Source organism: Vipera ursinii (genome assembly GCF_947247035.1).
Source record: "Vipera ursinii genome assembly, chromosome: 1".
NCBI lineage: Eukaryota > Metazoa > Chordata > Lepidosauria > Squamata > Viperidae > Vipera > Vipera ursinii.
The window spans coordinates 318,763,110-318,779,779 of record NC_139512.1 but is presented as its reverse complement, the minus strand read 5'-3'; the positions used below and the strand labels follow the sequence as shown (position 1 = coordinate 318,779,779).

Genomic DNA, 16,670 nt, shown 5'->3' with positions numbered 1-16,670 from the left:
TGACTGGACTTATGGGAGTTTGCCATCTAAAATATCTAAAAGGTTGGGGAAACCTAAACAATTCAAACTTACTGTTCTATGTATTCAATTTCAAGATAAATATAAAATACGTATATCTGAACTCGTATTTTAAACAATTCACTATGTATCCCAATATCCCACATTTTAAAAAATATTTTAATATGCAGAGAATAGTCAACAAAGCTAAGTCTCTGATTACATCAGATCTAAAATTATCTTTTTGTACATTACGTAATTTACCTCCAGACTTACAAACCATTGGTGTTATTTCATCTAATGGGTGGAGCATGCTGAACATAGTAGGCAAAGGTTCTCTAAAAAAAAAATGAAATGCTCTGATAAACAACTACAAATTGAAGGCCATGTCCAAAATTATCCGATGTGACAATTTGCATACTAACAATGAACTATGATTTGATTACAAATGTTCTAATAAGCTAGGCATACAAATTAAAGTAGAAGGAAATAAGATGGTATGCATACACATATGCATATTTGCATAATCCCCATCCATTACTCTGAACAATAGTTTGAAACCTGGGAATATGGCAATTATGATATTTTGTCTTTATATTTCATTTTTTTCTCTGACTGCATGTAGCCTATTTGGGGGAGTCTCCTCAATTTATCACTGCAACAACAATCTTGGGAGATGTGTTGTGATTGACTGGTCAAGCACTTGTCCGCTGTTCACACAAGTGGGGATGCGCGCAAAGGGAATGTGCATGCATGCACTCGCCCACTGTTTGCACAAGTGAGGATGTGCAAGTGCGGAACCATCTCCTCTACCCCTTGCCCCGCCCCGTCCACAAAGCTGAAAAGGTTGGGGAGCTCTGATCTAAGCAATGATCAACTTTCTTTACCTGTTTGGATTTAGAGATACTTCATGCGATGAACTACTACGTTCAAATAACAAGCCATATTTGGTTGGCCAGACATTTGCTACCTATAAAAAGTTATATTAAAATATATTTCATTATAGTGGAAAAATATGCAATTCAATCAAACTAACAGAAATTTCATGTTTTAATTATTTATACATTTTTATTGTGCTGAATAATTGTCCTTTAACAATGTGCAACCATAAAAAACATTTCAAAAAATCCAGAATCTATTGCAGCTACTTTTCTGCTTAGAAAAGAAAGAAGTGAAATAATACTTCAATACAGCTTACCTGAAAGGGTAAAGCAGCAGTGTAATCCTTTCCTTCAATACTGTGGATATTTATGCAAGAGCTCTGTAATATGCAGATACACTTTTCTACGACCTGACAGCTGTCTAAATTGGGAGACAATTGAGATTCAAATTATCTTCCATTCATCTATTTCTGTCACAAAAAGGCTGCATTTTCTGCATTGATTTCTGAAACAGCTTCATATCAGTGTGTACAATGCTTTTCCTATTCCAATCTTAAATGGTCTAAAAGATTACTTTTACCTTTATTTCTTTCAGGTTTTTCCTGGGGTATTGAGAAATCACACCACAATGCCTAAAATAAAAAAAATATTCAGTGAAGTAAGCAATTTACTTTGTTTTCTTCTCTGTTCTATATATCTAAAACTAGATATCATCAATTATGCTATTATCGTTTTGATTTTCAAATGCTGGCTGAGTATAGCTCCGCTAAAATGGCAACAACCATACGTAAAAGTGAGATATTAGAAGGCAAAATAAAATGAAAAAAATATCCTGAAGGAAAAAACAATTGTCTACCCCATCAACCCACCAAAGCACTGTTAATTCACTCAATAGCATGGTACTTTACCCAGTTACGCCATTCTTACTCTAGAGATGAAGGAAAGGGAAAAAAACCTGAAGCTGCATGCTTTTCTTATGATTTCATCGATTAAGTCTGAAATGCCAACATTTTGTCCTGAAGACTAAGGCCAAAAGTGCAGGATATTATAGGAAATCCTCACTTAACAGTAATTGGGACTGAAAACTAAGCAATTACTAAGCAATATGGTTGTAAGTGGCAATATCACATGAACACACTGTCTGTCATGGTTCCAATAGATGAGACCACTAGAAATAAGAACTCGAAGGCAATTGTTTTCCTCAAAGAACACATTTAATAGCTACATAATATGGGCACATTCAAAGGTGAAACCAAGACTGAAAGTTCCCTCCTCCCAGGTTACAAAGGAAAAAGTTGAACTTCCCACCCCTACTGTATGTCATTAATCACAAGCTCCAATTAACTTCGTTGGTGGGCTTGCTAACAGAAGCCTCATCCCGCCAAAACTTAGGTAACTTGACCTTGGTTCCCACAGAACAGTTATGTCTAAACTAAGAGAATACATCTCCCCCCTCCCATCACTGTGGCAACCGAAAATGAAGTGATGATGGCTGCAGCCAAAAATTGTTTGACGGTTGACACTGACTTACAAGTTGCTATTGTTAGGTGACTCCTGTATGGTTGCAGCATCCTGCAATCATGTAACTGCCAACTGAGGCCTCATTTCCCCATTGACTTTGCTTGTTAGAAGCCAGCAGTGAAGGTTGCAAATGGTGATCACATGAGGATAGGATGCTGCAATGTGGTAATTGTGAGCCAATTGCTAAGCACCTGAACTGCAATCATGTGATCATAAGGGTGCTGTGACAGCCACATCTGTGAGGACTCATTGTAAGGACTTGTATCTTTGGGTGATTGCTGAACAAGTGGACATTAAATGAAGATTGGCTTTCTTGCCTGATTTTTTAAAGCAGAGATGTGGGACATTAAAATTAGGTCAGGACTTTATGAGAAATGATAAATCTTCTTCTTTTTCCCTATTTTCCTCCTGAAAATAACTTGTGTCTCATGCTTTATTTTATTTTGAAGTAGAAGAAAGAATGCTCTCATTATTAATAGGGCAATAACCATTTCAGGGGAATTTTTTTTAATGATACCATCTGCTGAGGGAAAAATCCCTTTTTTTCAGTCATGCAGCCTTGTTCTCATATGCCACATTCTTCTGAACAGCTGTTTTTTAAGCTGAAGTATGTATAAAAAACCAGGAAATGAAATTATAAATCACATGGACATTGAGCAGTTTGTGCTAATGAAGCTTTTTTCCCATTCTCTGGTCATTATTTTCAAAACAAATTTCTCCTGAACATAAAGCATAAAAGCAATCATGATCTTAACTTTCCTTGGCAATGTAGCTAAACAAACTCTACACAATACTACTTTTCGTACCTGCAGAACAGAGCTGTCAACAGTAAATGCTTTATAAACTGCTGAAGATTGGTTTTTACTTCCTCTGCTCCAAATGACCATATTACCAGCCACATACAGTTCTTCATCATATTCTACTTCTTCCCCAACCTCACTGATGCCCTTCCTTAACTTCCAACTTTCCTAAAAGGAAAAAAAAAATGAATATCATTATTACTGTGCAGTAATGGCTTTTAAGAAAAATGATGACACACTACATCAGGGGTCCCCAACCCCCGGTCCATGGACCGGTACCAGGCCACGGCAGGCCAGCAACTGGTCCGCACAAACAAGCAAAGTCGCATCCGTGGAATGCAGGCAGCACACAAAACAATGCACCCTCCGGTCCGCGGAAAAACCTTTCTCCACGGAACCAGTCCCTGGTGCCCCAAAGATTGGGGATCTCTGCACTACATAACCTAAGTAAACCCTGTTCTGGTTGGTTGTTGAAGATTAGTTGATTTAGCTTTCTAAAATGGCTAATGCAAAAATTATTTTAAAACCTAACCACAAAATTTTAGGTGTTTTCTAGAAACAGCTTCAAAAGCAATATGTGCTTTAAGTATCACCATGTTTTCCTGAATTTCTCAGCAATTTTTGGTACTAATAGTGTATGCTTATGGATAAAATATGTTTGATAGGCGATACAGCACAATTACAGACATAATCTGTAATAATCTGATAAAAACATCTGACAAAAAATTCAGAATATTTGTTTCTTTCAGAACTATTAATGTAGTCAAAAGTAGAATGCAGAAGATATGAAACATTTTATTTATTTTTATACCATCTTTATTATTTTTTTTATAAACAATTCAAGGAAGCGAACATATGTAATAGTCCTTCCTCCTCCTATTTTACTCACAACAACAATCCTGGGAGGTGGGTTAGGCTAAGAGAAAGTGATTACACCAAAGTCATCAGCTGGCTTTCAGGACTAGAACTCAGTCTCCTGGTTTTTAATCTGATGTTTTAATCATTATTATCCAAACTGGATAATAGTCACAATGAAGTCTCAACAAATCATTATGGTACTTAATATTTTAACATTGTTGTTGTTAGTTGCGAAGTTGTGTCTGACCCATCGCGACCCCATAGACAATGTTCCTCCAGGCCTTCCTGTCCTCTACCATCTTCTGGAATCCATTTAGGCTCACACCTACTGCTTCAGTGACTCCATCCAGCCACCTCATTCTCTGTCGTCCCCTTCTTCTCTTGCCCTCAATCTTTCCCAGCATTAGGCTCTTCTCCAGTGTTAAACATTGTTACATTGTTTAATATTTTAGCCCTAACAAAAAAAGTAATAGCCTTCTTCTTTAGTTTATCCATGAATACCCTGGGACAGCTCTAAATTTTGCTTTGGTAGAAGAAAGAGAACAGAAGGGATTTTAAGTATAGAGAGAATAAGAGCAATTTGGCAGATAGTAAGCATTCCAAAATAGAGAATAGGTCTTTTACTGCTGTTGCTTATCTCTTACATTCTAAGCTCTATAAACCTACTGTTTATGCTCTACTGGTGTGATCAATGCTTTTAATTCACTTTTTACATGTTGTATCTATTCAATGTTTACCTATGTATTTCTAAAAACTCAGAAACACGATAATAATAATAATAATAATAATAATAATAATAATAATAATAATAACAACAACAACAATTGGAAGGGACCTTAGAAATCATCTAGTCCAACCCCCTGTCCAGTCTCTTCTTAAAAACTTCCACTATTGGAGGATTCGCCACTTCTGGAGGCAGGTTGTTCCACTGGTTAATTGTTCTAACTGTCAAGACGTTTCTCCTTAGTTCTAGGTTGCTTCTCTCCTTGACTAGTTTCCATCCTGCTTTCAGGTGCTTTGGAGAATAGCTTGACTCCCTCTTCTTTGTGGCAGCCCCTGAGATATTGAAACACTGCTATCATGTCACCCCTTGCCGTTCTTTTCATTAAACTACACACACCCAATTCCAGCAACCGTTCCTTATGTTTTAGCCTCCAGTCCCCTAATCATCTTTGTTGCTCTTTTCTGTACTCTTTCTAGAGTCTCAACATCTTTTTTACATCGTGGTGACCAAAACTGGATGCAGTATTCCAAGTGTGGCCTTACCAAGACATTGTAAAGTGGTATTAATACTTCACGTGAACTTGATTCTATCCCTGTTAATGCAGCTTAGCACTGTGTTGGCTTTTTTGGCAGCTGCAGCACACTGCTGGCTCATATTTAAGTGATTGTCCACTAGGACTTCAAGATCCCTCTCACAGTCACTACTATTGAGCACCTATTATACCTGTGCATTTGATTTTTCCTGCCTAAATGTAGAACCTTACTTTTTTCACCACTGAATTTCATTTTCTTAGATAGCGCCCAGTGTTCCAGTTTGTTCAGATCCTCCTGTATCTTATGCCTATCTTCTGTAGTATTGGCTATTCCTGCCAGCTTGGTGTCGTCTACAAATTTGATGAGATCCTCATCTATCCCCTCGTCCAAATGAAGAGGTTGAAAAGCACTGGGCCCAGAACAGAGCCCTGGGAAACCCCACTACACACTTCCTTCCATGTAGCAGTTCCACTGAGGACCGCATGCTGAGTACGGCCTGTCAGCCAGCTACGAATCCATCTGGTGGTGATGCTGTATAACCCACATTTTTCTATCTTATCTAGTAGTAGGTTGTGATCTACTTTATCAAATGCCTTACTGAAGTCCAAGTAAATTATATCCACAGCATTCCTCTGGTCCACTAATTTTGTCACTTGGTCAATAAGATTTGTTTGGCAAACCCATATTGGTTTTTAGTAATGACTTTGTTTGCATCTAGGTGTTCGCTGATTCGTTGTTTGATTATCTTTTCAAGAATCTTCCCAGTTATTGAGGTCAGGCTGATAGGTCTGTAGTTTCCTGGATCTATTTTTTTCCCTTTTTTGAAGATGGGAACTACATCAGCTCTTTTCCAGTCCTCTGGTAGTTCCCCAGTGCTCCAGGATCTTTGAAAAATATAGTTCAGTGGTTCTGAGATCACGTCTGCCAGTTCCTTGAGAACTTTGGGGTGTAATCCGTCTGGTCCTGGTGATTTGAACTCATCTATGTTGGACAGGTGCTCACTTACCATTTTCTTGCCTATCTTAACTTGTGTTTCTATGCTGTTTTTTATGGCACTGTTTTTGATAGGTTGGACTGTTTTTTTCCCTTTGTGTAAAGACAGATGCAAAAAACGAGTTAAATAGTCCTGCTTTCTCCCTGTTGCTTGTCACCTTCTTACCACTTTCCCCCACTAATGGACTAATCATTTTCTTAATATATTTCCCCTATCCTGTCCCACTTTAGTGCTTTACCATTTTCTCATTCTATGCTAAATACAAGTTTGCTAAATATAAAATACTACTTTCAAACGCATTTATACCTTGTGTTTCTCATGTATGGTAACTTCTTGAAGTGATCCCACCAAACCAGCTGCTCCATCTGATGACCAAAGTTCTGAAGCTGGTTGCAGCTGTCGTAGTTGCAGGTTAAGCGCATTAGGATGATGTTTGCAGTGGTCACGGCCAAAAGGGACAAACTCCTGCAAATCCCCTGCTGCAATCATTGTTAACCTCTCTTCATAGATGTTCGACATGAGTTCCAAATATCAACATTATTTCTACAGCAAGTCCAAAACAGAAACCAGATTACACAGGATCCTTCAAAGCATACAGGATACTGTGCAGTTCTTACTGATTTTGTTAGCCTCATTGATACCAATACTCCTGAAAATCATAAATTTGTAACTAAAGAAGGAACTAAACTAAAATATCTTAACATCTAAACCATCATTGCACTGGAAATCATCAATTAAAATATTCTTCTAAAATTCTACCTAATAATTGACACAAATTGCTATCTCTAGTGATTTAGAAAAGCATATGAAATGGATTGCTGAATTCCAAAGATGCTATATGCCTTTCATTCAACAAAGTATTTCCAATAACACACCTCTTATTATATGTGCAGGACTATCCTTCAGATACAATAAAACAATATATCTTGATATTGTAAGATATAACGCTGCCAGATAACAATCATAAACTATATGAGTTAAAAATTTCTGTCAAATAAATGGGCATAAATTATAGAATAATGCAAAATTGTTACACTTTTATACTGCCTATATTTAAAAATTGCTAGAGTGAGATTCTTCCTCACTCCCTTTCAATACAACTGTTGATGTTGTTTCTACCCAGGGCTTTTTTTCTCACAGAACGCTCAGAACAGAGTTCCAGCACCTTTTTTTGGATGGAACCTTGTAGGGTAGGCAAGGTGGGTTGTATGACATGTGTGAGTTCCGGCACCTTTTTCTTTTACAAAAAAAAGCACTGTTTCTACCTATGATTACTCATTTGTAGTTTCAAATAAAAATAGTCACTTAACTTTTCCCCTCTTTGGTACATCCTTTGAACATTTTGAAAAGAAAGCCTGAGAATGCCAACACATGCCAATTGAAAAAGAAGGAAAATAACTATAACGGCCTTCTATGTCAGCGATCACTCTGACAGCACAAATTTGTCATAACTGCTGATAACGATGAATGAATGAGTTAGAAACACTCGGGAGAGTCCCTGGGCACGCAACGTGTAAGCCAGCCCTTGGTGGACTGGAAAGCTAAAGGAAGACGGGAACTAACTGTGATAAGCTGTGGGAGGCAGAGAGACTCACGGACCTGAGTGACACAGGAAAGGGCGATCGGCTGCGGGCCTAAGCTGCAGCGGCTTCTCCCCGTGTCCCCGTCTCCCCTCAGATAGCGATTGCAGTTGCAGCAGCAAGTCTCCCAGCTTCTCAAGCGGGCGCGGCCATCTTAGAATTCCCATCACCCTTCGCGAGGAATGAGGGGCGGGACTACAGCGGGAGTTGATGACTGTCTAGGGTTGGCGAAAGAGAAAGCCTAGGACGGGTCGGCAACCTCGGCTCTTTTATGACTCGTGGCCTTCAACTCCCAGAATTCCTGAGCCAGCTGTGCTGGCTCAGGAATTCTGGGAGTTGAAGTCCACGAGTCATAAAAGAGCCGAGGTTGCTGACCCCTGGCCTAGGAAGCACCTTTCTTCCGTTTCGTCTTATTGGCATGAAGAAGAGAGCGAAGGAATGGAATCTTTCGGCAGTTACTATGGTGATAAGGATGAAACCCTCAGCTGTTTCTATGGCAATTGGTTGCTGGCTGTAGGGAAGGGCTATGTGGTTGGTTGTAGCATAGTCCAATCTCTGCTTAGTGAACTCAGAGACGGCCTCCTCCTGCCTGTCATTTGATATGGAAAGGATGATCCATGCAAACTGTTGAAATATTGGCCTGATATAATAGAAATGAACTGAATGATCTTAAAATCGGGTTTCTCATCCTTGGCAGCTTTAAGTGGTGTGGATTTCAACTTCCAGATAGGGAAGCTGGGGAATTCTGGGAATTGAAGTCAACACCTATATTGTTCTACATCAGGGGTCTTCAAACTTGGCCCTTTTATGACTTGTGGACTTCAACTCCCAGAATTCCTCAGCCAGCAAAGCAAAGAGTTGAAGTCCACAAGTCATAAAAGGGCCAAGTTTGAAGACCCCTGTTCTACATTAATGTGCTTCATGGTTTTTTGTTATTTGTAAACCTTATTTTGTTTTTGTGAATGCTTTTTAAAATTAGATCTTCTTGTAATCTGAAACAATACATAGTAAGAGCGCACATCAAAATGTAATAGCTTGTGCAGATTAGGTTTGATTTCTAAAATAAGACGTGTCAAACGTACTTGGATTGCTTTGCAACCAAAGCAGTGAGGGCACTATAGTTTGTTGCCATATTTTGTTTCTAAAAGAAGTGGTACTCAGATATTAATAGGTTTGTTGGGATTATGTTTCCAATTGCCCATGCTGTGAATAAGAGCTGTAGTTTTAACTTATCTGGAAAGTACCAGTTTGTTTAATGAACTACATGATATCCATTCCACACTAACAGGATTTTTGGCTGGTTAGATGAGCAGAGATCCTTTTTAACCAATCAGTTCAGATAAAATCCTATGTTACCAACATGGCAGCTGTTAATAAAGCTAATTACTGACTTCTTACCACTTATTTATTTAATAAATGTTTAGGTCTCCTGACTCCATCCCAACTCTGGATGGAATACAACATGAAACAAAAGTAGAACATTACATAAACTATACAAAACAAATGTCCAAGAAACTGCCAGTACCACCAAAACAATTTACACTGGGGTTATATCAATCAGCCTAGGGATAGGACCAGATTTTAGGGGCTTATTTAAATAAGGTCATGTATAGCTCTCACAAATCTTTGGTAGACATTCCAAGGGGCAAGTGCTGGGAAGGATCTTACTTCCCAGTTGGCTTTAATTCCCTTTGATCTCATTATAATCTAATCTCACTTAAACAACAGAATGTTGACTATTGGAGAAGATAATCGTACTATGGACAAAATTGGATGTGTCTGATGAAATGGACTATGGGCCATTAAAGAGTATGCAATAATAAATAAGTTATTTATTTATTATAAGTTAGTTCATAAGATGCAGAAAAACCTTTGCATGGTTTTTTCCCACTTAAATGGAAGTATTTGGAAGTATTTGAGCCCCTGTTTTATATTTTTTCCAGTTATATTATGTTTTCTTTCATATGTGGAGACCTGAGTTATCTGCAATAATGTAGATTTGTATAATGGGCATTATAATATTAGCCCATTATACAAATGGAGGCTATACAAGGGGGTGTGATGGCTCAGCAGTTAAAGATGCTGAGCTTGTGCTGACAGCCCCTGTTCAAGACCCAAGACCCAATCTTTACCCTAGCTCGTGCCCACCTAGCAATTCAAAATCATGCAAATGTGAGTAGATTAATGGGTACCACTTTGATGGGAAGGTAATAACAATAACCGTAATAGTAGTAGTAGTAATAGTAGTAGTAATAGAGTTGGAAGGGACCTTTGAGAATTTCTAGTCCAACCCCATGCTCAGACAAATGGTTGTCCAGTCTCTTCTTAAAAACGTCCAGTGTTAGAGCATTCACGACTTCTGGAGGCAGATTGTTCCACTGATTAATTGTTCTAACTGTCAGGAAATTTCTCCTTAGTTCTCTTTGATTAGTTTCCATCCATCGCTTCTTGTCCTGCCTTCAGGTGCTTTGGAGAATAGCTTGACTCCCTCTTCTTTGTGGCAGCCCCTGAGATATTGGAACACTGCTATCATGTCCCCCCTCGTCCTTCTCTTCATTAAACTAGACATACACAATTCCAGCAACCATTCTATAACCATAAAATAAATAAAATAAAAATAAAATTCTTTATATGTTTTAGCATCCAGTCCTCTAGTCATCTTTGTTGCTCTTCTCTGCACTCTTTCTAGAGTCTCAACATCTTTTTTACATCGTGATGACCAAAACTGGATGCAGTATTCCAAGTGTGGCCTTACCAAGCCATTGTAAAGTGGTATTAACACTTCACGTGATCTTGATTCTATCCCTTTATTAATGCAGCCTGGCACTGTGTTGACTTTTTTGGCAGCTGCAGCACACTGCTGGCTCATATTTAAGTGATTGTCTACTAGGACTTCAAGATTTATTTATTTATTTGTTTGTTTGTTTGTTTTTATATACCGCCCTTCTCCCGAGGGACTCGGGGCGGTGTACAGAGCAAGGTAAGTATACAGTAAAACAATAGTAAAAACAAATGAAACCCCAAAATCTATCTATCAGGCCAGGCCGGCTTGCTGGAATAGGTAGGTTTTTAAGTCATGCCGGAAGGTGCGAAGGTCGGGGGCCATCCGGATTTCGGCAGGCAAGCAGTTCCAGAGGGTTGGCGCCCCCACTGAGAATGCTCTCCCCCTGGGGGCCACCAGCCGGCATTCTCTGACCAGTGGCACCCTGAGGAGGCCTTCTCTGTGAGAGCGCACAGGACGGAGGGGTGTTGACGCTGGCAGTAGGTGCTCCCGTAGGTAATCCGGACCCATGCCATGTAGGGCGTTGTATGTCATCACTAGATCCCTATCACAGTTACGGCTATTGAGCAAGGTACCTCCTATACTATACCTGTGCATTTAGTTTTTCTTGCCTAGAACTTTACTTATTTCACCATTGAATTTCATTTTATTTATTTTATTTATTTTAATTCCATTTATATCCCGCCCTTCTCCGAAGACTCAGGGCAGCTTACAAGCTTAGCAGTAGCCTTCATTCTATGTATATGCCTGCTTATTAGGGCTTTCATACACACCCCCAAGCGGCATTATTACAAAGTCAGCTTAATTGCCCCCAACAATCTGGGTACTCATTTTACCTACCTCGGAAGAATGGAAGGCTGAGTCAACCTTGAGCCTGGTGGGATGCGAACCTGCACTAATTGCAGGCAGCTGGTGTTGTTAGATAGTACCCAATGTTCAAGTCTGTCAAGATCCTTCTGTATCTTAAGCCTATCTTCTGGAGTGTTGGCTATTCCTCCAGCTTGGTGTCATCTGCAAATTTTGTTCCATGTGTTCCGTGTGCCTTCAGCACATAGCACATGACCAAGAAAAATGTCTTCGGACAATGCTGGGTCCCACAGCCAAGAAAGAGAGATGAGCACTGCACCTTAGACACAGCTGGACAGGGAAACCTTTACCTTTAATGTTAGCAGTTTTAGTTCAATTTTTTTTCTCTTGATACCTCAAATTTGCCTTTGTCAAAACTGTCATGCCCCAAGTCAACATCTTCATTAAAGTATTTGCAATTATCCAAATATCTTTTTCCTATCTATTTAAAGAACAGTCAGACCCCATCAACAGTTTGTAAAAATCCAAACAGTAAATTATTAGCAAATTTCACCTCCAACCATATGCTCACTGACACTCTCAAAAAAGTTAGTTGTTTGATATAGCTGGGTTTACTTTGATGGAATCTTTGCTGACATTTTAAATCAAGGCGTAGAATGATAGGGATGAACGGGACCTTGGAAGTCTTCTATCCAACTCCCCCCACCCAAGGCAGGAGTTCTTAGCATGGTCCTCTGTATATAGTATTTTTTTTCTTTGACTACTATTTCTACCAATGTGCTTGAAACAGATATAGGTAGTCCTTGACTTACAACCACAACTGAGCCCAAAATTTCTGTTGCTAAGTGAGACATTTGTTAACTGAGTTTTGCCCCATTTTATGACTTTTATTGCCACAGTTGTTAAGTGAATCAATGCACTTGTTAAATTAGTAACATGGCTGTTAAGTGAATCTGGCTTGCCCATTGACTTTGCTCGTCAGAAAGTTGTCCTGACGTTGTTGTTGTTATACAGGTTTCAGTGATAATCCCAGCTATATACTGCAAAACCTTGAGTATCTACATTAAATAGAGAAAAGTCTCATCTTTGATTCAAGTTTGTCATATTGTATTTTGTCCTCTGCAAGGAGAGTACATAAAGGACATAAAACAATATTATAAAAACTTGATAATCACACAGTCAGACTTTCTGGAATGGGGGAAATCTCCTCCACTGAAATTATTCTAGTCAATATCTACCCTATAGAATATTCAGCACAATCCTAAATTATACAGTTTAGAAATCAAACATGTTTAATATCGGGTGTGAAAACCAGGTCCGTACTGGTTTATTGCTAAAGCTTATGCACATGAATCTTCCCAATGATCAGCATCTGGTTAGAGTTAGATAAGGGTCAATGTCGATCAAGGGTTAGGGTTAGGGTTAGGTTCACTTGTGGCACATAACAACTCTAAACCGATCCCTCTTTTTATTCCTGTCCCTGGCTCTTCCAGTTCTTCTCCTACATTTAGGTAAACAAACAAATTATGCTCTTCAATTACAACTTAATTGTTTAATTGTTAGATTGTAAAAACAACTAATAATAATTTTTAGAAAATGTATTATTCTATTTTTAATAGCACATACGGTAATTGATAATTCAATGATTTACTATTCCAGGAAATGGCTAACAAGCAAACCTCACAAATTTCAACAAACCCACCAAAGCAAGTTCTTATTATTTTCCAGATACTGTATTATTAGTTCAAGTTGTTTTCAGCCAAATGAATACAAATGCCACAATTATGCAAGCGTTTAATAAGGCTCTGTTGAAGAACCCTCTTCTTAGTGACAAGTCCCTGGAAGTCATCCAGCACATTAATATGCCAAGCGATGCTTCCAGCAATTTGTGCCTTGGACTGAGACAACTCATTCAGAACCTGTGGGATAAATCAATTCTTCTAGTGCAGCAGCAGCCTCATTCAGTTCCAAGCATCAGCTATTGTATAACTGTGGCAGACAATGTATAAAAAAATTGAACTGATTGAAAACATTTTTCTTTTTCATATTGTTGAGGAGCAGAACTAAATATACCAATAAATTCACTTTGCACAAATACAAAGACCCTTTCAAAAGTTCACACTCTGATGTTCTTTGTTCATTAACCGAGAACAGAATGTAGTTCACCCTTTATAGGAATGATGAGACAGTCACTGTTAATTTGTTATCATGTGTGAGTGGAAGGAACTTTCCCTTTTCTTCAGGTATACCAAGGCTGCTTTACTTTAAGAAAAGCAAAAAAAGGTTTTTACTATCTGTAGTGCATCATCATCATCATCATCATTATTTTGCATGTCACATCCATCTAATTTGTTTAAAAAATTTTCCCTTTGAATTCATTATTGAGCCTTGGTGGAGCAGTGGGCTAATGCCTCCTTAAGTAACACCAGCTGCCTGCAATTATTGCAGGTTCGCATCCCACCAGGCTCAAGGTTGACTCAGCCTTCCATCCTTCCGAGGTAGGTAAAATGAGGACTCAGATTGTTGGGGGCAATTAAGCTGACTTTGTAATAATGCCGCTTAGGGGGGGTGTAAAAGCCCTAATAAGCAGGCATATACATAGAATGAAGGCTACTGCTAAGCTTGTAAGCCGCCCTGAGTCTTCAGAGAAGGGCGGGATATAAATGGAATTAAAATAAAAAATAAATAAATAAAAATACATTTGGCACTGAAGATAAATTTTCACATACTTTCTAACATAAGTTCTACATGCAAATCGGGCATAATTATTTAATGTTTTTTAACTTTTGTACTTTGCATTTTGATATTTATTGCCCTGTACACCGCCCTGAGTCCTTCGGGAGAAGGGCGGTATAAAAATTTAATAAATATAAATATAAATATAAATATAAATATAAATATAAATATAAATATAAATATATATATATATATATATATATATATATATATATATATATATATATATATATATATATATATATATATAATAAATGTATTGGCTTTTTAAATGTTACAAGTTTATTTGCTGGTTGTACTGTTGTGTTTCAGATATATTAATGTTTTTATATAAATCTGATCCTAAGAATGATCAATCAGTTTATTAAGCTACAGAATATAACAGCATTTAATAGTTCATATGTCCCCAACAGATGGCTGATCTCATTTCTCGCATGATAAGTTTAAATAACTAACAACTATGGATTGGTATTTTAAAACCACTCAATATAAAATAGTCATGTTAATCATAAGCATCTCAAAGATGCAGCCCATAATAACTTCAAAGAGAAATTATTGCACCATTTTTATTGTTGGAAAGCACTTGATCTTTTGGAAATTTCAAAAAATGCAAAATTCTATGACTTTTGTTTTGAAAGAGATGGATCACTGCTACTTCAGTCTATATAATGCATTTTATTAGGCCTGGTTTTTGATATTGCAGATGACCAATAAATCAAGCCCTAAAGGGCACATATTTGAGACAATTTACCGTACATTCAGTTTTACACCATGACCTTTAAATTTGTACAAAATGCTTTCTGAAGTACATCATTGTTATACCAAATTAGTATGTACAGAATAATTCTTCAGAATACAAATTATCCATCCCTGAAAATTGCATTACTCAAAGCAATAGTGTTTTATATACTCTTTTTTTGGTCACTGGGGGAAGAATGGATATGAAATAATTTTAACATTTCATTTCCTGTTTTTTTTCTTTCTTTGTTGGATTCATTAAGCCCGTGGAAACTCTTGCAATGGCAATGAGTATGTGGTTGTCTTTGTTACATGTCCTACCATTTCCCTTGGTTGTTAAAAGAGTCTTTGGGATTATTTTTAAATTTAGAATAAACAAATACCCATTCATTTCCTATAATAAATGGAAGAAAACATTCTTCACAATAAATAATTGTAGCACAATGTTACAAAAAGTATATGCAAATACTAATAAAAGTCACAGTTTAGTCTTGTTGCTAAACAGCCAATTTGATGACTTTTGATTTAAAAGACCAGGAAATTATTGAATTGGAATTGGTAATCCAAGAAATCCAGAACTTGTTGTTGTTAGTTGCGAAGTCGTGTCCGACCCATCGCGACCCTATGGACAATGTTCCTCCAGGCCTTCCTGTTCTCTACCATCTTCTGGAGTCCATTCAAGCTCACGCCTACTGCTTCAGTGACTCCATCCAGCCACCTCATTCTCTGTCGTCCCCTTCTTCTATTGCCCTCAATCTTTCCCAGCATTAGGCTCTTCTCCAGTGAGTCCTTCCTTCTCATTAAGTGGCCAAAGTATTTGAGTTTTAGCTTCAGGATCTGGCCTTCTAAAGAGCAGTCAGGGTTGATCTTTTCTAGGACTGACCGGTTTGATCGCCTTGCAGTCCAAGGAACTCGCAGGAGTCTTCTCCAGCACCAGAGTTCAAAGGCTTCAATTCTTTGGCGCTCAGCCTTTCTTATGGTCCAGCTTTCACTGCCATACATTGCAACTGGGAAGACCATAGCCTTGACTATACGCACTTTTGTTGACAGGGTGATGTCTCTGCTTTTTAGTGTGCTGTCTAGATTTGCCATGGCTTTCCTCCCAAGGAGCAAGCGTCTTTTAATTTCTTGGCTACAGTCCCCATCTGCAGTGATCTTGGAGCCCAGGAAAATAAAATCTGTCACTACCTCCATTTCTTCCCCATCGATTTGCCAGGAATTGAGAGGGCCAGATGCCATGATCTTGGTTTTCTTAATGTTTAGTTTCAACCCAAGTTTTGCACTCTCCTTCTTCACTCGCAACAAGAGGCTCTTTAGTTCCTCTTCACTTTCTGCCATTAGAGTGGCATCATCTGCATATCTTAGGTTGTTGATGTTTCTTCTGGCAATCTTAATTCCAACTTTTGATTCATCTAGCCCTGCCTTTCTCATGATGTGCTCTGCATATACGTTAAATAGGCAAGGCGACAGTATACAGCCTTGCCGGACTCCTTTCCCAATTTTGAACGAATCAGTGGTTCCGTGTCCAGTTCTCACTGTTGCTTCTTGGCCCACATATAGGTTTCTCAAGAGACAAATAAGATGGTCTGGTACGCCCATCTCTTTAAGGACTTGCCACAGTTTGTTATGATCCACACAATCAAAGGCTTTAGCATAGTCAATGAAGCAGAAGTAGATGTTTTTCTGGAACTCTCTAGCTTTCTCCATGATCCAGCGTAT

The 16,670-nt window shown here is 38.3% G+C and overlaps 1 protein-coding gene across 2 annotated transcripts in view; it reads right to left on the bottom strand.

Annotated features, from left to right (window-relative positions):
- The window catches only part of ANAPC1 (anaphase promoting complex subunit 1), a 57,814-nt gene extending 49,775 nt beyond the window's left edge, over positions 1-8,039 (bottom strand). The window contains exons 1-7 of one of the 2 annotated variants that reach the window (XM_083375169.1): positions 7,908-8,039; positions 6,615-6,851; positions 3,206-3,367; positions 1,459-1,510; positions 1,196-1,299; positions 885-967; positions 262-335 (exon numbers count right to left, since the gene is read on the bottom strand). In XM_083375169.1, coding sequence (XP_083231295.1) covers positions 262-335; positions 885-967; positions 1,196-1,299; positions 1,459-1,510; positions 3,206-3,367; positions 6,615-6,827 — 688 coding nt within the window. In that variant the 5' untranslated portion in view covers positions 6,828-6,851; positions 7,908-8,039. The remainder of the gene's footprint in view (positions 1-261; positions 336-884; positions 968-1,195; positions 1,300-1,458; positions 1,511-3,205; positions 3,368-6,614; positions 6,852-7,907) is intronic. The other variant, XM_083375170.1, reaches the window with a different exon arrangement.
- Positions 8,040-16,670: the final 8,631 nt, after the last annotated feature.